Source organism: Fusarium oxysporum, chromosome 1 (genome assembly GCF_000149955.1).
Source record: "Fusarium oxysporum f. sp. lycopersici 4287 chromosome 1, whole genome shotgun sequence".
Taxonomy (NCBI): domain Eukaryota; kingdom Fungi; phylum Ascomycota; class Sordariomycetes; order Hypocreales; family Nectriaceae; genus Fusarium; species Fusarium oxysporum.
Window position 1 is genome coordinate 3,464,626 of NC_030986.1, and position 18,317 is coordinate 3,482,942.

At 49.7% G+C, this 18,317-nt stretch overlaps 7 protein-coding genes across 7 annotated transcripts; 5 read left to right on the forward strand and 2 right to left on the reverse strand.

Annotated features, from left to right (window-relative positions):
- The first annotated feature begins 348 nt into the window (after positions 1-348).
- FOXG_00586 (serine/threonine-protein kinase PRP4) lies at positions 349-2,513 on the forward strand. Its single transcript, XM_018377045.1, has one exon. It carries the CDS (start codon positions 773-775, stop codon positions 2,330-2,332), a length of 1,560 nt encoding a protein of 519 aa, XP_018232699.1. The 5' UTR covers positions 349-772; the 3' UTR covers positions 2,333-2,513.
- Positions 2,514-2,643: 130 nt separating this feature from the next.
- FOXG_00587 (uncharacterized protein) lies at positions 2,644-4,636 on the forward strand. The gene is made up of 2 exons (XM_018377046.1): positions 2,644-3,303; positions 3,416-4,636. Exons 1-2 carry the CDS (start codon positions 2,836-2,838, stop codon positions 4,277-4,279), a joined length of 1,332 nt encoding a protein of 443 aa, XP_018232700.1. The 5' UTR covers positions 2,644-2,835; the 3' UTR covers positions 4,280-4,636.
- A 1,438-nt stretch (positions 4,637-6,074) lies between these two features.
- On the forward strand, positions 6,075-8,266 carry FOXG_00588 (uncharacterized protein). Its single transcript, XM_018377047.1, has 3 exons — positions 6,075-6,320; positions 6,381-6,457; positions 6,512-8,266. The coding sequence occupies exons 1-3, from the start codon at positions 6,293-6,295 to the stop codon at positions 6,704-6,706; spliced, it is 300 nt and encodes a 99-aa protein (XP_018232701.1). The 5' UTR covers positions 6,075-6,292; the 3' UTR covers positions 6,707-8,266.
- Positions 6,782-8,771, reverse strand: FOXG_00589 (uncharacterized protein). Its single transcript, XM_018377048.1, has 4 exons — positions 8,384-8,771; positions 8,230-8,332; positions 8,002-8,171; positions 6,782-7,942 (listed from the first exon to the last, which is right to left on the reverse strand). Exons 1-4 carry the CDS (start codon positions 8,421-8,423, stop codon positions 6,957-6,959), a joined length of 1,299 nt encoding a protein of 432 aa, XP_018232702.1. The 5' UTR covers positions 8,424-8,771; the 3' UTR covers positions 6,782-6,956.
- A 919-nt stretch (positions 8,772-9,690) lies between these two features.
- Positions 9,691-12,360, forward strand: FOXG_00590 (uncharacterized protein). The gene has a single exon (XM_018377049.1). It carries the CDS (start codon positions 10,481-10,483, stop codon positions 11,681-11,683), a length of 1,203 nt encoding a protein of 400 aa, XP_018232703.1. The 5' UTR covers positions 9,691-10,480; the 3' UTR covers positions 11,684-12,360.
- A 1,748-nt stretch (positions 12,361-14,108) lies between these two features.
- On the forward strand, positions 14,109-17,448 carry FOXG_00591 (uncharacterized protein). Its single transcript, XM_018377050.1, has one exon. It carries the CDS (start codon positions 15,751-15,753, stop codon positions 16,975-16,977), a length of 1,227 nt encoding a protein of 408 aa, XP_018232704.1. The 5' UTR covers positions 14,109-15,750; the 3' UTR covers positions 16,978-17,448.
- Positions 17,252-18,299, reverse strand: FOXG_00592 (uncharacterized protein). Its single transcript, XM_018377051.1, has one exon. The coding sequence runs from the start codon at positions 18,279-18,281 to the stop codon at positions 17,625-17,627; it is 657 nt and encodes a 218-aa protein (XP_018232705.1). The 5' UTR covers positions 18,282-18,299; the 3' UTR covers positions 17,252-17,624.
- Positions 18,300-18,317: the final 18 nt, after the last annotated feature.

The window sequence follows — 18,317 nt, forward strand, 5'->3', positions numbered from 1 at the left end:
TCCACAGGAGGCAGCGAACAAACCTCGAACGTGACCCTTTCTCATTCGTCTGCCAGATTCTGTTCTTCATGTCAGCATCACAAGGCATGAAAGGTGACCGAGAGTCTTGAGACACTGACATCACCAATAACCTGACAGGCCTGGGCCATGCGGTGATCGATCCCGCAAAAAGCGAATGGTTGGTCTTCGTTAAACTTTTAGCTTGTGATTCTTGAGGGCCCATTAAACATTGGATCCTAACACCTAGCCAAGACCAGGGTGAGAAATACATAGGACTCAGGTCATATAGTAAGTTTTTAACCTAACCTCCCAACTATCTTTAAAAGTAGAATAACATAGAAGAAAAATGAATTATGTATTATAAGAATTAGGGCCTTTTTCATTCGTTCATTCGTTGGTTCTTTTAATAGTGATATTCTTCTTTTTTTTTTTTTTAAATACATTTTTGACATAAATTACTCCCAGGCTGATCTCTTGTCTCTTAGGCCCGGGCCATCGTCGGCCACCGGCGAAATAAACTGCCGACACAATACGAGAGCTTCAAGGTCGCGTCTGGGAAATTTCACGTCTACCAATCCAAGAGCGCGCGCAAAACGGCAAGGCTGCAACTACCATAGCATCAGCCCTCGACTGACAAAATCCGATATCTCCCTTTTCAACTGTTGAAAAAGAAAAGAAAGACCCCTGTACAACGACAACCATTGTCAATCTCTTCACTGCTTGTGCACAAGCGAAGCTATCATTTACCCACGTTTGGTCATCTCCAGCCAAGATGATGCACCCATCGCGGCAGGCGTACGTCGAGGACGCCGAGCCTCAAGGAATCGCATTGGAAGATGTCCCCGATGACCATGACTACGATATTCCAATGGGCGGAACAGGTGTTCCATCTGAAAAAGCTTCCGCCATCCTCAGCCAATTCAATCGCAAACGCCTAGCAGCAACGATAGCAGTCCCTACCGATGATACTCGAGTCCGCGCAAAGCTTCGAGAGATGGGTGAACCAGTTACTCTGTTCGGAGAGGCACTTGTGGATCGTCGGGATCGATTACGGGAACTTCTTACCATCCAGGCAGAGATGACAGGGTTGGAAAATGGTGATATCACGATGGAGGACGCTGGAGACCAGGATCAAGAGGAGGAGCAGGAGGAGGAGTTCTACTCAAGAGGTGGGCCTGAACTTCTACAGGCGCGGTTAAAGCTTGCTGAATACTCTCTGCCGCGAGCCAAGAAGAGAGTTCAATTTCAAAAAGTTGAATCCACGATCCCTCTACGCACCCAAGTCAAGTTTCGCAAACAAGTCAAGGAGAGATTACAGGCATTCGAACTCCAGGGCAGTCAGACGGTTGGCGAACGTCATGTCAGCATGACTCGCATATCTCCCAACGGCGAGTTGGTCGCTGTAGGCAACTGGGGTGGGCAAGTCAAGCTGGTCGAAATACCAAGCTTGAACCAAAAGACAACCTTCCGCGGTCACACCAACAAGATTAGCGGCTTATCTTGGTTTCCTGGATCTACCCTACCAGAACACAATGTTTCACCTGACACCGTTAACCTGGCGTCAGGCGGTGCCGAGGGCTCGATTCATTTATGGTCTCTGAACCAAGATACTCCCCTGTCCACACTCGAAGGACATTCACAGCGAGTGTGTCGTATCGAGTTCCATCCCTCTGGACGTTATATGGCCTCTGCTTCTGAGGATACTTCATGGCGTCTCTGGGATGTTGAAACAACTGCAGAGGTTCTCCTTCAAGAAGGTCACTCAAGAGGTGTCTACGCTGTCAGTTTTAACACTGACGGATCCTTACTCGCGAGTGCTGGTCTGGACAGCATAGGTAGAATCTGGGACTTGCGTTCCGGACGTACCGTCATGATCCTGGATGGGCATCTTGACGGACACATAAAACCCATCCATGCGCTGGACTGGAGCTCTGATGGACACAGGGTACTATCTGGCTCAGCTGATGGTTGGATCAAGTGTTGGGATGTTCGAAAGGTGCAAAGGACAGGCGGTATTGGTGCGCACACCAGTGCTGTCTCTGATATGCGTTGGTTCAAAGGTCTCGACGATCCTCTCACTGGTGTTCCACCTGGTGTTGATGATAAGGGCGCACAGCTACCTAAAAAGTCGGGCACCTTCTTCGTATCAAGCGGCTTTGACAGAAATGTCAAGATCTTCTCGGCAGACGACTGGACACTGGTGCAGACGCTCAGCGGCCATACAGGCCCAGTTGCCAGCGTCGACTATAGCAGGGACGGCAAGTGGATTGTCAGTGGAGGCCACGATCGCACAGTCAAACTATGGGGTCGCAATGATGGCGAGGGAGTCTAACTTTAGGGTATTGCTGACGAAGAATAGATCTGGGTAGAATAAGACAAACAAAAGCTACTATGAGATACCCCAAAAAATTCATAATAATAGGTAGCCCGAATAAATAAAAAACGAAGAATGAACAATCAAGCAAGCGCCAATAGTCAACAATCATCCAAAACGGGCCTTTTCCTATTCATCCAAAGTGGGGGGGTTCCTATTGTTTCATCCGTTGAATTGAGTGTTACAATCACCCATTGGAGGATCATGTGCCCACCCTCCTGTGATTAGATAACGCTACCCAAATTTGGTTCTAGTTTGTTGCCCCTGCTGTCAAACGCCAACTTCCTTAGATCAGGTTCCTTGCAGTGCCGGCTAACTTGGACTTCGCATCACTTTCAATTTCGCAGCTACGTGCGTTGATCATTGGCACCGCCACCTTTCAGACCGACGCAATCCTCTCCTAGGAGCCATTTCCTTATCAGCGCTTCAAGTATCGTTATCCCGATTTAAGACCACCGGCCATGGCGAGTATCGATCGCTACAGGCCTCCCAGGGAAGGGTATCAGCCCCCGACCCTACCCGCAAACCCACGACCTGAACGCGATTCGAGATCACGATCTCCCCGGCGTCGGGATGCCGTTCCTCCAGCAGTTCCAACTCCTCCGCAGCACTCAACACGAACATCTCCCCCCCGACCACAAGCCCGACAACCCCAAGAATCACCGGCCCGATCTGGTGCGCAAACTCCAGTAGCTAGTCTCAACCAATGGAACTTTACGTCGGACGAAGTGCGAAGCACACCTAGCATAGTCGAGGGTCTTTCGCCGGCGGAAGAGAGGATGCGCAGGGCCAAGGGCGTCAACTTCATCTACCAGGCGGGCGTCATGTTGGATCTCCCTCAGATTACGCTGTGGGTAGCTGGAGTATTCTTCCATCGCTTTTTCATGCGCTGCCACATGGTGCAAGAAAAGGGTGGAATTCATCATTACGTGAGTTCTCCCACTTGATCTTACGATTCCAACGTCTCTCTGGAGCAGTGGAAGACTGCTCTTGACTGAGCAGCATGCAATTCTTTTCTAGATGCTAACCTCTGCAATCAAGAACATCGCAGCAACAGCCCTCTTTCTAGCCAACAAGACCGAAGAGAACTGCCGCAAGACAAAGGACATCATTATCGCCGTAGCCAAAGTTGCACAAAAGAACGCGAAGCTCATCATTGACGAGCAGAGCAAAGAGTACTGGAGATGGCGAGACAGTATTCTCACATACGAAGAGGTCATGCTAGAACAACTCACTTTTGATCTGATGGTCGACAACCCCTACCACCACTTATTCAAGTTACTCGATCAGCTTGGAATAGTTCATAACAAGAATCTACGGCAAGCGGCCTGGGCTTTTTGCAACGATGCTTGCCTCACGTCGATCCCTCTGTTGATAGGACCTCGAGACGTTGCCATCAGCGCCATCTTCTTTGCGAGCATATATGCGAACCAACAAATCGAGGACATCAATGGCGAGCCCTGGTGGAAGCTCCTCAAGGGTGATGAGGTCCTTTGTTCTCAGGCTATCGAGGTGATGCGCCAGTTTTACACGGAGAATCCGCTTAGAAAGCAGAACCCGTCGCTGCCATCACCAGCATTCCATCTCGAGAACACCAGAAAACGCGGTGATACTCTGTTGAGCCAACCAGACACATTGTCGTCAACGACCGGTACCCCCTTTGAAGTTGACCGGGCGAGTCGCAGCCCTGGTGTAAGCTCTAGAGTCAACGGCGCTGCTCAGGATGGTGAAGGGCCATACCCAGAGAGAGATGAGGGTTCTCAGCCTCGGCATGACGAGAACGGAAGACCCCCCAGGTCACCACTCAAGCGAAGAGAGCCTGACGATGGCGAGGAACAGAGCGACAGAGCGGAGAAACGAGCTAAACTCTCAGAAGATGAAGAGGGAGAACTAGTTGAAGATTGATACCAAGGTTGCGGTTCGTATACAACACAACACAACAATACAATATTTGTAGAGTACGGGACAAAGAGGCGTTATAGGTTTCCTTGAGTTCGTGAGTGACACCCGCTCGCGTGAGAAGGTTGATAGGTATTTACGCATGGCAAAGGCTGGATCTGGTCGAGCAGGTAAGCGTTCGGGAGGATGCTCCCAGGATACGGCGTTTGGATGTAGGTAGTAGACGTGCTCTGCTACTGAACTTAGTTTTAGCTCATGATCGAGGATATATTTCGGAGGAAGTTGTTAGATAGCGGCAGACGACGCCAATTCAAGTACAGAATTGAAAAGAAACCATGCATATTTCCTCGTATTTGTGACTAAGAACAGCACTTGTATCTCCCGTATATTTAATGTGTGCTCTCGTAGGTATCCTAAGGATCGAAAACCACGAGTAGTCGCGGGTGGTGTTGGTAGTTTGAATTGGTCCATAACTTCCTTTTTCCCACTTATCAGGAGTCTGTCGATTTTCCAGATCCAACATATTATCTGGTTCATTCCCAGTCCCTTTCTTCTTCTTTTTTATTATTATTATAAAAAGTAAATATAAAGTAAAACTCCTTTCGGACATTTTGTACTACACCTTTCGGAGATGCCGACGAGAACTCTTGAGTGGTAGGACCTTGATGAGCTTCTGATATCTGCCAGTTCTCTTCCTTCGAACCCATTGTTTCAAGATTCTCTCAACCTTCCCGTGCACGTAGCTGCCTCAGTCATTCCTCGTCCCCGACCCAAGTGCTCGCTTGCTGCCTGCGCTGCACTGAACTGAACTGAACTGAACGCAGCGGAACCTCAGGCTTCCCCAGAAATTCTGCCAATCACCTCCACTCACCGCCTTTGGGCTCCTCCATAAAACCTCGTCGCGTCCCGTTCAAGCTTCGCTTTTTTCTTTTCCTTTTCTCCTTAGCTCTCTTTGCCTTTTGGCTTAGATCAAGTGTAGTATCTGTTCTTTTCAGTTTAATCTCTGAAAGATGTCTAAGGACATCAATCGTGATTATTCCTATTTTTGGCTTTCGGGCAGTTTCCTCTGTGCTTGCACATGATTCTGCCCACAGTGTCCCTGGTATTACACTGCCTCCAGGTGACGCGAACACTACATGGCCTCGGTTTTTCATTGCTTGCTCAGGCTTGTCCTGGGTAGTGAAGAAGACATTTTTCTGAATGACGCTGTAATGGATGAGACATCGCTGTGTGGTGTTTCGGGTCCTTGCGCACACTGGGGTGAAGGGCTGTCGGAAGAGATAATGTTAAATCACGATCTCTGGCTATGCTCGTAAGGGGTGCCTCCACTGCTGAACGATGTTCCCGTGCTCCTCAATATCCATCTTGCTGATATGGAAGCAGTACTCAAGTGCTGGAGGCTATCATCTGCAGGTTTCATTTAGGGTAGATTTTCTCGTTTGTGGCGTTCGTGATGCGAGCAAATGTAGCAGGCGGTAGTTCAATATTTAGTATGTTTTCCCCTACTAAATACACCCGTCGTTGACCTGTGATCTTGCTTGTGCTGCGGTTTCCTACGACTTTTGTCGTTGCTTTCTGCATGGCTTCCCACATACCTAGGATAGAGGTTGGTACTCCCACTGTGAAATCCAAAGTGTGTCTGTTCCTCGGAAGTAAAGTGGTGCTTAAATCGACCAAGTTTGAATGATTGGATAGTAATAGAGAGACGCAAAACCCAACATCAAGCATTGAAAACCATAACAAACATCACATATCCGCCACCAATATCCAGCATCACAACTTTGTCGTGTGCTTTGGTCGTAGAAGCAGTCCCGATTAGGTCTAGTGCCTATGCTCTGGAAGCTCGCCCAAAAAGTCCACCACAGACACCCACATTGACTGTCGAAACAGCTTCAACTGATACCCACTGAACGAGTCCAGTAATTCCCTTCAGCGCACTTCGACCTCTATAACTAGCCAATATCCTTCAATACCACATTCAGGATCCAAGCACGATATCGCTGAGGAGATTCAGACGTCATGGCTACACTCGGTGGATATCTCAACAGTACGACACCCCTCCCGAGCTCTACTACCTACCTCACCAGCTTGCTAATACAGACCACAGAGAAAGTCCTGATTGTTACAGCCGATTCGCGTATTCTTGTCGGAACTCTGGCAGCATGCGACCAAACAACTAATCTGGTGAGTACCCTCCTACTTATCTTGACCATACAAACGCTCACGGCATGTGCCCAGGTCTTGAACAACGCCGTGGAACGAATCATCCGAACGCCCGACGATCTTGAGCCTTCCGCTCAGGTACCTTTGGGTCTATACCTCGTCCGTGGCGACAACGTATGCTCGATTGGTCTCGTAGATGAGGCGCTCGACGACAGCATCAACTGGACAGAAGTCAAGGGTTCAGCAATCGGCGGTATAAAACATGTATAGACTACACACTCGAAACATCGGAAAGCGGTCCGTACTGCGACATTTTCTCTCGTGTTATTCTGTTTGGGGTACAGCATCCACGGCTGGAGGTTCGGGAATCTTCTTTCCTGCGGCATCGATAGGATCACAAGGCGTTCGAGTTCAGGGAGTTTAGACAATTCATCTTGGCCTTCGCCACGGTATAGGCTTTCAACAATTGGAGATAATTTATTTGACTATTTAAGCTGACGCAAGATCGACAACCTGGACTCTATCCAAAGATGCGCTGCATGAGCACTTCCTTGAAGATGTCATGTCCGGGAGAGTCGATCACACGGTTGAGACGGTTACCCTTGACAACACTCAGCCAACCATGGTCGTCACCAGGGACCTCATCGAGAGTCAAGATATGGGGGTCCTCATTAGGGTTTTCTGAGAGGGCGACTGCGGCTTCGGCAGGCTTCTTTCTGAGTCTACGATCAACGACATGCATTCCATGTGTCCATTGACCGCTGGTCTCTACACGGATGTCCTCCAGTTTCTCGGGTGTCTTCCACTTAGGATCATCTCGAGTCAGCATATACCATACCGTCAGAGGGTCGTGCAACGAAAGACCGGGCTCGTTTTCATCCCCCTCCATATCCTCGATCTTGCTGAAGGATTTAGTGACAAAATGTGACACCCACCGAGCAAGTGGGCTGCCAGCTTCGACGTGAGCCTGGATGTTCTCCTTGAAGTAATTCTTGCCAATCAAGTGAGGGGTAGTAATATCGAGGGGGCAAAGTGTGAGCTTAAGCTGGCGGGAAAGTTTGGTTGGGTACGCTTTCAAAGTTGAAAGCTCCTGGGGAATAGTCGGCATCGTGGAGCTCGGCTTGGGGGAGGTGAGTGCGTAAACCCGAGCAGCAGCGACAGCATCGGCGTAGCAGTTGAATTCAGCCACGGGAGTACAGTTTCCCTCAACATTTACCGCACCGCCCATGACGACAAGCTCCTTCACACGAAGGAAAGCCTCGGGATCTTCTGCGGCTGCTAAGGCAACATTGGTAAGAGGACCAACTGCAAGGATGGAGACGGTGTCCATGGGGTTCTCTTTGAGGATCCGGAGAATCTCATGGTGAGAAGGCGCCTTGGATGGCGTGAAGAAAGGAGAATAGTCTCCGGCTTCGTTGGCGCCATCACTGAAGATGCCTTTCCAGGTTTCAGCGGGAGACAAATCAGGATGAGCCTCATGAACATTATGCAAGCCATCGATGCCGTCTACAGAAATCCAGGTATTAGTAAAGGGAACGGATTATCAAAGCAGCTACTGAACTTACGGAAGTAATCTGCCATCAGCTCTTCGTCGCAAAGGGGATGGTCAGGGCCAACAGCCACGATAGGCTTGTTTGCCTTCATGGCTCCAAAGCCTTCGGGCTTGCCAGTGGACTTCCTCCACTCAAGTTCTTTCCCAAGCACGTGGAAGAGAGAAACAACGTTTCGGAGACAGCTGAGAAGGTTCTTAGTGTTGGCTCATGGTAGTGAATAGAATTCAAATATATATTTACCTCTGGAGGGGGACATTGCCGTATGTGACGGACACCATAAGAACCTCAAGTTCCTCCGGTTTGGCACTGAGTGCAAGAAGCAGAGCCAGGATATCATCGACGCCTTGAAATATTAGAATTCAGGTGTTCCAGCCTCAAAGCGCATGACAGTTACCTGGATCGGTATCGATAATGATCTTCTGCTTGGGAGCCATTCTCGAATTTGGAGGATATGTCCAGAAAAACCAGTGGCGACTTAGATGAGGAGGTCAAGCTTGTTCAACAAGTTTAAGAAAGTATAAATGCAGAGGAATCTAATCAACCTTGAATTTATTCTCACAATTCCGTAGCCCAGGAATCGAATTCTTTACTTGCAGCTCAAAATTGAAACGTTGCAGGTTGAAAACAGGAGGATCAAAGTTCTTGTTCACACATGTTATGCCGATGAGCGTTTCCCCTCCTTCGGTTTTGGGCAGGTGGGCAGGTGGGGTGTTAGTTGCTGAGATAAGCTTTTCACAAGAGCTATTGGTTGTCCAATTGAGCGAGATATGAATGGGCATTGCTTCTATTGGGCTCCTGTCGCATTTGTACGATAATATATGAACTCGCCGTTCTTACACGGATGTCAGAGTTGGAATACTTGCGAGATCCGAGCCCGACGCAGGGTAGTGCAGTTTGAGTTGCAGATGGCATGAAGTATGTGCAACCTCAAAAATCACTCCGACAGCCAATCAAATAACCCCAACGCAAGAGTTCAAGGCTTCAGGGATAACACAAAGAAAGTTCGATGTACCCTCCAAGCAATTATCAGTGACTCATCTCACGATTAACTTGTCCTCCCAGCCACGTATGCCAGACCAATGAAAATGATCTGCTTTGCTTAATTAATCATATGCTTCCCTTGATGTTTGAAGAGCAGTCTCCCAGAGCATATGATACACACGTGACCAACAATATGTATGTTCGAAGCTGGTACAGCGACTTCAACAAGGACCTTCGCAAGTATTTGAATTGTAGTATAATAGGAAAAGGACATGTTGTAATTTCCTGTTTATCGTTTAGCAAAGTTCATGCCTCGTGATAAAACCTCTCACTGGAATTGAGGATCGATGCAGGCCTTCAGTGGTAATTTTGAAGGCTTCCAGGTTCGTGATACCTGTCTACTCCCTGAACAAACAGCTGCGATGAGCCAATCCCAGGCCTAACATCCATTGGATGCCTCGAAGACACTGGAACCCCTGGTTTAAGTTGTAATGGGCGGCCCCGCTGTTATATCCATGAATAGTCTTCGTCTCATCAACCTCATCCAGCCCAAGCAGGAAGTTGGTTGGAAGGAGCGAATTTCAAGCTCTGCTGGATCCAATGTATAGACTTCCAGCCCATTCTCCTTTTTAACACCTGACGACGTCTCCTCTCCAACTGCTTCCTCCCAAGAAACCTCGACGGATAATCACAAACGTCCCAAGAATATAACCAGCTCCCGTTTATTTCGTATAACACGGGCAGTTGCTGACTATCGAAAGCCTCTCCGTAAAAGTACAGTGGCTGCATCAGTTTCGATCCAAATCTCTCCAGCTAAAGTACCTCCTCACCATAATCCGCCCACAGGCTACCTTTTCTCCCCACTCCGAAACCCCAAGCTCCCCACTGCCTTGGCGTCGGGTGCTTTCTGTCCAAACATTGCTCTACCTCCCCTGCAGTCGGAACCAATTCAGTCAGTCCCGCGACCCTTCCTCGCCTCAGGTAGCCCAAAACCGACTGGTTGACTTGACTTCAAGCCACCTGGTGTCTTCTCCTTCTGTGTGATTTGCGCCAGACTCATCAATCTTCTTCTGAACCGGCTTCCGTCATTTCGCACCCCTTTCCTCACCTATTCCATCATCAACCTTTCCTTTTCCCTTTTTTTTATCCCCCTAACGCTTCGTCCACGACTATCGACGCTCTCACGGCTCAGCGATTGGCTCATTGCTTAGGACAATCTGGCCTTATAATTGCGACAGCTTAGCTGCCCCTACTTGGCTCGACCTCACAGTCACGCTTCGTCCACAACTTATTTTTGTACACAGCCGTTGCTTCCACCCGCCTTGGTTCGTTAGACCAAGAGGCCAATTGTCGTTAACCGATAGACGTGTTCGAGTTCACGCCTGTTTCGCTTAACTTCGGATCGAACCACGATCTTCATCTCGAAGCTCGAAACGAAGCTCGAGGCAACTTCGCTCAGCTTTGCATCTCTTACAAGTACAATACAATACACCATATCACGGCGGATAACATGGGCTACCTCTACACCATTGCAGGCTACGCCCTGCTCTTTTCCGTTGCCTACGCCCTCTACCGATTATCTCAAGGCCAGAAAGCTGGAAATCAACCACGGGCTCAAATCAAGCCGGCCAAGAGCTCGCAGGCGGAGACTCGTAAGGAGGACCGCAAGAAGAAGCAGCGCCAGGAGGCCTTCGCATCAGAGGCACAGGAGGCTTCCAAGAAACCCAAGGCTGAATCAGAGACCAGCGCTTGGACAAGTAGTGCGAAGGACAAAGACGACAATGTCGACAATCGCGAATTTGCCCGACAATTGGCAAAGGCCAAGGAAGGCACCAAGTTTGCTGCCAAATCTGATGCTGGTAAGCAGCGAGAGAAGTCTGTCAAGCAATCTCGCGCCAACAAGGTGGCCAGTGCCGCCGAGGAGAAGGAGTCGGCTCCGTCATCTACCACTGGTGCCGACGCCGATGATGACCAGTCTCCTGTAACCTCACCTGAGGTCGGTCCCGCAGTCGCAGTCGCAGGCGATGTTTCCGACATGCTCGAAACCGCTCCCGCTCGCCCAACAGTTCTTCGTCTGACCGACACGGAGCCCAAAAAGCAGAATAAGAAGACTCCCAAGGCTGAGGCTCCTGTTGAGACCAAGAAGCAGCGCCAGAACCGTAAGAAGGCCGAGGCAGCCAAGGCTGCTCGTGAGGAATCTGAGAAGGAGCGAAAGGTTCTTGAGGAGAAGCAACGCCGCGCCGCTCGCATTGCCGAGGGACGTGCTGCTAAGGACGGCTCCCAGTTCACTGCTGCCCAGAGCAAGTCATCTGCTTGGAAGGAGGGAGCTCCCAAGGCCCCCGAAGCTGCCCAGACGAATGGCTTTCATCAGCCCCTCGACACATATGAGGAAGCCCCCGCTTCTGCAGTCAATGCCCCCAAGAGCACCGACCGCAAGTGGATTGAGTCTCTACCTTCTGAAGAGGAGCAGATCCAGCTCCTCCAGAACGATGATGACTGGAGCACTGTCAAGACCAAGTCTAAGAAGGGTGCTAAGAATGCTACTTCAGCTGGATCTGGCGACGAGGCTGCGGCCCGCCCCGCCGTCCAGCCCAAGCAACCTACCGGGCCTAACAAGGCTTCTCAGCCTTCTCAGTCATTTGGATCTTTCTCGGCATTGACTACTAAGGGCGACGCTGCTGAGGAAGAGGAGGAGGAAGAATGGGATGTTTAAGAAGAGCAGGTCCCAGATGGATACATTGCGTGTCTTTGAGGCATGCCATTACACTTTCCTTGTCACCTGTCTGTAACTTGACTATTTCTTTTTCCATCAACGAATTTCTGCCACAGTTTGGATCAAGAGGCAGTCTGCCGTCCGAACACGTGCCAAGACGTTGGTGGAGTGCGAGAGCACAAGCGTTTGCGGTTGGGAGTTCAGGGTTTATGGTCAAATTTTTGACGAGGCAAGGCTGGCCATTCCAAAGGTAGCCATCGAGAGAAAACGCCGACGGACACAGTTCACATATATGGACAAAAAGCAAGGGTTCATGTTGGCCGTGGAATGAAAGGAAAGCCCGCGGTTAATGACTGCATTGGTGAATAATGCAAGGCCAGTATTTGGAAGAAAATAGGGAAGTGTATTGATAGTCGATTCGATTGTTTGCGACAGTTTGTCTGCCCAAATAAGAAGCCAAATGAAGCATAATTAGCCACGGCTGAAGTATTTGAAATGGTGTCTATAGATTGGGTCAATTTCACGTGTTCCCTTGAACTCTTCATGATCTCTGGTAGAACTTGATAAGCCTTTGGTGTATCCCTTTTTGGAAGTTGAGGTAAGGGAAATTAGTTTAGCAAGTTTGGGAATGCACTGAGCTGTAGCATTAGATTGAGAGATAAAACATGTGTTGAAACGTATGTCACAACATGTCTAGTATAGAGTAGTCGTGGCCAGAGGAATGTAGAATGCAAGGCGCTTCTTGAACAAGAAAAGGTCAAGGTAAGGGGATCAAGTCTAGATTTGATAGCTTGTATCAAGTCCAGCTTAGTCAATGGCAGTGAGAATGACATCCCCTTCAACGCAAACATGTCTTTTTTCTGATTTCACGAATGCTATTATTTTGTTCACCGCTTCATGCGGCCCATGATACATTACACATGTTGCGGCGTGCAGCGTGCAGATTGAAGACTGCATAGTGCACTGTCGGATGGTTCTGGGCATGGATGCAAGAACGGGATTGGATAGCCGTAGATGTGCATTGGAATGACCAGGGACTAACCTGTTTACTGGTATCGACTTAATGGGCACTCCAGACCCGGGCCGTCGCATCTTATGTTAGCAGATAGTATGTACTATGTAGGATCGGTAAGCGAGCATATTTCTTTATGTTATGATGTTCAGTGTGGTGAGAGAATTAGGTGTGAATCGACTCGTGTCGTGATAGGTCTGGTATGATCGTGTTCGGAGATGCCAAGCCGGGTGGAGAGGGAAAAACGCAAGAATTGGGCCGAAGAACGAGGAAGAGAATGAGGGGGCCGAGCCGGAAGACGGAAGCGGGATGCGGGGGCATGAGGTGCAGTTGCGGGATGAGGAAGTAAGGTATCCATGACGAAAGACAAGAGAATACGCTGGAAGAACCGGCAACTTTGGGGACATTTTGAGTTATTTACGTGGCAGACACTTACCTTACTTAATATCAGGCGTTTCCTTACATGGCGGGATCGGGCAACGTGAGGAAGGCAGTTAATTACATTTCGTTTAATTATTATCGAACTAGGTAGTTGTTACTGTAACAAAGACGTCGTATAGTTCTGCTGTTAGTTTAGTGCAGTAGGTATTGACATGGATAACCGAGTCTCCAGTGAGAGAGTTGTTGTTATCTGAGAGTGGACCAGTCACGGAGAACTGGCCTCGAGAATGATGTGAATTCGCGGTGAAGAACTAAAGACGTCACGAATTAATTTAGTTAAGCTCTATGAACCTACTACGTATGTTACGTTGCTCGGCGTAAAAGTTAGAACATGGCGTAGTTTGTTTTTATTGTGCAACGGCGGCTTGGCTGGCGGTTGAGTTTCGTGCATTGCTTCAAGTTATCAGCTAAAACAAACAAATGGGAGATCCCGTCTGAGACCGGATGTTACATTGGGACATTTATAGACTGATTATGATAGACAATGACGGCATCAAAGGTAGCATCGGCAAGAGATTGATTGGGCTTGTGGTAAAACAATTCTGCTCAGTCTGCTGGACCTGGTGTCATGATTCGGCCCTCAACTTGATAGACATTCCCCGTCCAAGCCATTGATGCTGATGCCGAGAACAACTCCTCTCTGAATTCCCCAATCATTTCAACAGCCCAACCCCCTGCACTGAAGAAGTCTCAGATGGTCCAGGCCGCTGCACCCGCTCGCTCGATCCATGCCCATGTCCATACTGTACCCATGCCCAGCCATTAGCACCCCACCCAGCTCCGACCAAGCGGGGGATTAACAGTGGAGGACCTCGACTCTTGGTACCTGGATCATTGGTGGACTTGTGCACATGTTGGAGGTCCCTTGTGCCTTTTGCCCCTGCACGTTCGGTGGTGATCCATGTGGTATTTGATGAGATGGGTGCGCCTCTTTTTTTGATGCAGAAACAGAAACAACTGGAAATTCAATACGGTGAATGGGTTTACCGCGAAGACTTTGATCAATGCATTGAGCTTATTGTGCATGGCATTGTTCTTCTGATCTTGGTTGAGTTGCATATGTTGTCGTCTTGGCTCGGCTGACTCTGCCAATTCAACTGCTCTCCATTTCCCCTGGATCTTTAATTAACAGCCTGCCCCCCATTATCGTCGACTAAAACCTTGACTTTTACCGCAAAGAACTGTAGCGTGCTGCAGCTGTGCCCTTCTGCAGCTAATCCAGGCTACCTACCTACCTCATCTATTCATATGCATACGACCAACCTGCGCCATTTCCAGCTGTCGTCAACGCTGTATCCGTCCGTATTATCGTACCTCTTTTGTAGTCGGTCTAGGACTTGGTTACTATAGCACCTCTTTAGCCCATCACCGCCGCCACCCAAAAAGAACCCTTGTCTCCTGTCCTCCCACCAACCTACTCATTATCCGATCTCGTACGGACCTGACCTGACGGGCCGCGACAGCAGCAGTCGTCATAAACCCTGCATTACCCACAAATATATGAGATTGGGAATCTTCCTTCCTAGCTCTGGCTCCCTCAGACCGTATCTCACTCTCTGGTCGTTCATATCTCGTTATCTCGTTATACGGTCGACCCATTCCGTTTTCCATCTCAGCCTCTCTACTAACCCGCACTATAATCTCTGCCCTGCCCGTTGAGTGCCCTGTGCAAACCCCTAGACAAAAACCCAGTGACCACCCCGTTTTATCTACAGTGTCTAGTGCCCGCCGCACCTCTCTGTGAAACGTCGTCTCGCGCCCCCTTTATCACCCACGTTACCCTTGGTGGTTTGGTCGATCACTCCCCTAGAGCAGAGAGACAAAGGAAAAGGGATCGAATCCCAGGGCTAGCTGTCACTTGTCTTGGTTGACAGAATTGCATTCTCATTCTCTCACATTCCTGTCCTTTAACTTTAGGACCAAAGGGGTCCTTTCCAAGGGGGGACTCGTTAGCCAAGTTTACGTCTCTCACTCACTAGGATCGGCAGAGCACCAGAGCAATAAGCCCCAAACAGCCAACGTCTCCGGTCGCTCAGGAACGCCTCTTACGAACCTAACCTCCAACGACCGGCCCCTTCGGTTTCAGCTTTACGGCCACCTTCAAGCAAAGACGAAGCGTTTCTACTTTTACATACCTACATTCTTTACCATTTGGCCATTGCGTTGCGCTACGTTGCGCTCTATTCCCCTTTGCGGACCGTTCTGGCCACTGCTGGCGTTGGCCTAGTCAGTACAGGCGCAGCGCCTCTTTTGCCCAAAAGAAACGACCACCATCTCGTCAGGTCCAATCTCATTTACACCGCAGTCCTCACCCTCATCAATTCTTGCGTTTAGCCTGGCTCGTTTTCCTTCTCAATTCAGCTGCCACCCCTTCGGCATCGGCATCCTCTTCAACTTCGACTATCAATCTGCTCATTCTTGGGCTGGACCCCTTTCTCTGCGTTCCCTTGCCTTATGTCTCTGTGTCTTTTGGTGTAGCAATTGTCTTCCTCTGTCCATTATTCCCTTCATATAATCGTGCTCGTCGTTTCATACGCATCATCTCAATTGAAAGCCAGCCAAGCGAAGCGACTCTTATGCCCGGTACACTGTATACAAAGCGACGACCACCAACATGTCTCTTCCCGTCGCAATTCAATCCGCTGTCTTCTATATTCTTGCCTGCACACCATGCGCCCAAGTTCGACATCGACAAAAGGTTCGCGAGCAGTCTCGGAGGGAGCGCGAGGAGAAGGCCAAGGTAGTAGGCGAGCAACCGGATGTATACCAACATCCCTCACCGTTTAACACAAACCCGTATTGGCAAGAGGAGATTAGCATGGGACCATCTTTACCACAAAAGAAATCTGCTAGCAAGAATTCTAGTCAGCGTGGCCTCACAAGTCAGGGCGGAGAGAGCAGTGCATTCAGCGTATCTGAGCAGACACATCAAGGCGGGAGCCGCATCAACTTTGGCGCTAGCAATTCCGTCATTGCCGAAGACGACAATCTCTCCGACGATTGGAACCGGCGACATGGATATCAGCGAGAGGACGAGGAGCTATGGGGTCAATGGGGCGGCCAAAAGTTCAAGGACGCCATATCAAAAGCACGAGGTTCCGCCGGACGATTAATCGAGTCTACACTAGGACTCGAGAAGGAGGTGACAGAACAGCAACGGCACGACTTTTACTTTCCGAAGAATCCTCCCATCAACGAGTACCACCCTCCTGTCGTCAGCAGCAAGATTCCTTCGCGAAACGCCCACCAATGGATGCTGCAGCCTCCGCCGCCAGCCAAGGTCATGGAAGGCAAGGTGCCTGTTAGCCGGGCTGGAAGCTCAGGGAGCAAATCGAGCGGCAGGACATTGGTTGGAGACGATATGCAACTTGGCCGACTTGTTCACGAGAAGCTTGTCATGGAGAAGCTGAAGAAGGAAAACAGCAATCCTACCGAAACCGAACTCATCGAATCCCTCTTCCTCAACCGCACTAGCCAGTCTCTCTCTGTCCACCGAACCCGAAGCCTTTCATTCGACACATCAGACGACTCGCTCGATAGTGGCTTCGCCAAGCGAAAGACACGCCTGCGACCGGTTGCTGCACCGCCAGGATACGATTCTTCTGATGATTCAGATTCTGACACGCCCATTCCATTCTCGCAAAGTGCCATGAACCTGGGAACCCGCCGAACACCCTCGAGTGCGGGACATGCCGCGCAACGACCAAAGCTTGAGACCATCATGAGCACAAGGTCGGCCACTGCCATCCGAATGTCCTCGAAGCGATCCAAGCGACAAAAGTCCACTCGATCGAAGAGACTTTCAGGTGCTGCCTCCCCTGTTGGTGACGACACTGACTGAGTCGGATTCGCGTGTAACAAACGCTCAAGCCACAGCGCATAAGATACGGCAACCCCCACGTCCTCATTACCTCTACGAGACCGTTTCACCCTGCCACCTAACTCATTGCGGTCTTGTCTCTTCCCTGTTTCACATGTCTTGATCTCTTTTAGCATCGTTATCTTCACCGCCTTCTCTAGTACATTGTTTCAGCTCGGGTTTCTCTTGTTTATAAGCATTTATATGGGACCGGTTTTGGTTTAGCATTGGGCGGCATAGCACTTGGGCGTTGGAGCAGGTTACATGATTTATCTTTTCTTTGTCTTGGGTTTTGAAGCACCAAAAGGCCGGCGATGCGTGCTTTCAAACTGTCGAATGACGTATAAATAACACTGTGGCTTCACTACGCAGCCTTAAAAGCAGAAGTCCTCAGCAAGACACCAGCTGAGATCGAAAAATAGCAAAATTGGTTAAAAAAAAAAAAAAAAAAAACCTTCCTCCCTTGTCTGTGAACTGTGACCTAGTGTAGGCTGAACCGATTTGACCATTTCGTGTGATTGAACGATTATGCACAACGGTATACTATTGGGTATCATGCCGTCATCTCTTTCCATCTCCCGAACGCCGGCTATGCTGTATTTTTTTCATGTTTCTTTCGCCTCCCGATCTCATAGGTGCATGCCTCCTTCATCATCGTCTGTGCCTAGGTCTCGCATTCGCTCCTCTAGTGCCCTGCGAAGCTGCTCATCGCTCAAACTTCCACCTTCTGGTCGACCGGCCTGACGATCCACCTGTACCTCGCCGTTTCGAATTGTCCCCGTTTGAAAAGTCCCATCGTTCCATGCATTGTGTCGATTCTCGTTGTCCGATGCCGCGGTGCTAGCTTGAGTATCTCCATTGACAGCAGCCGCGTCTTCATCGTTCTTACTTGTTGTCTCATCCCGGTTCTGGAATTCCGTCCAGCTGAGTCCACGCTCTTCCACCTCTGCACGGATCAGAGCTATGCGCTCAGCCATACGGTCAATGACTTGTTCGTTCTCGCGAATAGCATCGATGCAGTCCTGGTCGGGCCCCGAAGCTTCACCGGACGGTGTGGTCTCTGTACCCTCTGCAAATGGCTTGAGTTGGTCGTTGGAGTACTGTAGATGGGCGATCGAGTTGCGGATTTCAAGGACTTTGAGGTGCAACATGCCCACCGAGAGGTCCTTGAGGGCGGCGGCGAACCGCGCGGGGGCGATGGGTGTGGTGTCGGCGGACGTGGACGTGGAAGACATGATCAAATATGACGAGAACCGTGTGAAGAGGTGTAGTTGGAGATATGGCATGTAATAGGGAGCTTCGAGAAGACCGCGGGGCAGTTG

Bases quoted from the DNA above. Each gene is read 5' to 3' on its own strand.
- FOXG_00586 (XM_018377045.1), top strand. From the start codon at position 773: ATGATGCACCCATCGCGGCAGGCGTACGTCGAGGACGCCGAGCCTCAA.
- FOXG_00587 (XM_018377046.1), top strand. From the start codon at position 2,836: ATGGCGAGTATCGATCGCTACAGGCCTCCCAGGGAAGGGTATCAGCCC. The intron at 3,304-3,415 runs GTGAGTTCTCCC...TCTGCAATCAAG, and splicing joins AGGGTGGAATTCATCATTAC to AACATCGCAGCAACAGCCCT.
- FOXG_00588 (XM_018377047.1), top strand. From the start codon at position 6,293: ATGGCTACACTCGGTGGATATCTCAACA. The intron at 6,321-6,380 runs GTACGACACCCC...TACAGACCACAG, and splicing joins ACTCGGTGGATATCTCAACA to AGAAAGTCCTGATTGTTACA. The intron at 6,458-6,511 runs GTGAGTACCCTC...GCATGTGCCCAG, and splicing joins GCGACCAAACAACTAATCTG to GTCTTGAACAACGCCGTGGA.
- FOXG_00589 (XM_018377048.1), bottom strand. From the start codon at position 8,423: ATGGCTCCCAAGCAGAAGATCATTATCGATACCGATCCAG. The intron at 8,333-8,383 runs GTAACTGTCATG...TAATATTTCAAG, and splicing joins CATTATCGATACCGATCCAG to GCGTCGATGATATCCTGGCT. The intron at 7,943-8,001 runs GTAAGTTCAGTA...GGATTTCTGTAG, and splicing joins GCTGATGGCAGATTACTTCC to ACGGCATCGATGGCTTGCAT.
- FOXG_00590 (XM_018377049.1), top strand. From the start codon at position 10,481: ATGGGCTACCTCTACACCATTGCAGGCTACGCCCTGCTCTTTTCCGTT.
- FOXG_00591 (XM_018377050.1), top strand. From the start codon at position 15,751: ATGTCTCTTCCCGTCGCAATTCAATCCGCTGTCTTCTATATTCTTGCC.
- FOXG_00592 (XM_018377051.1), bottom strand. From the start codon at position 18,281: ATGCCATATCTCCAACTACACCTCTTCACACGGTTCTCGTCATATTTG.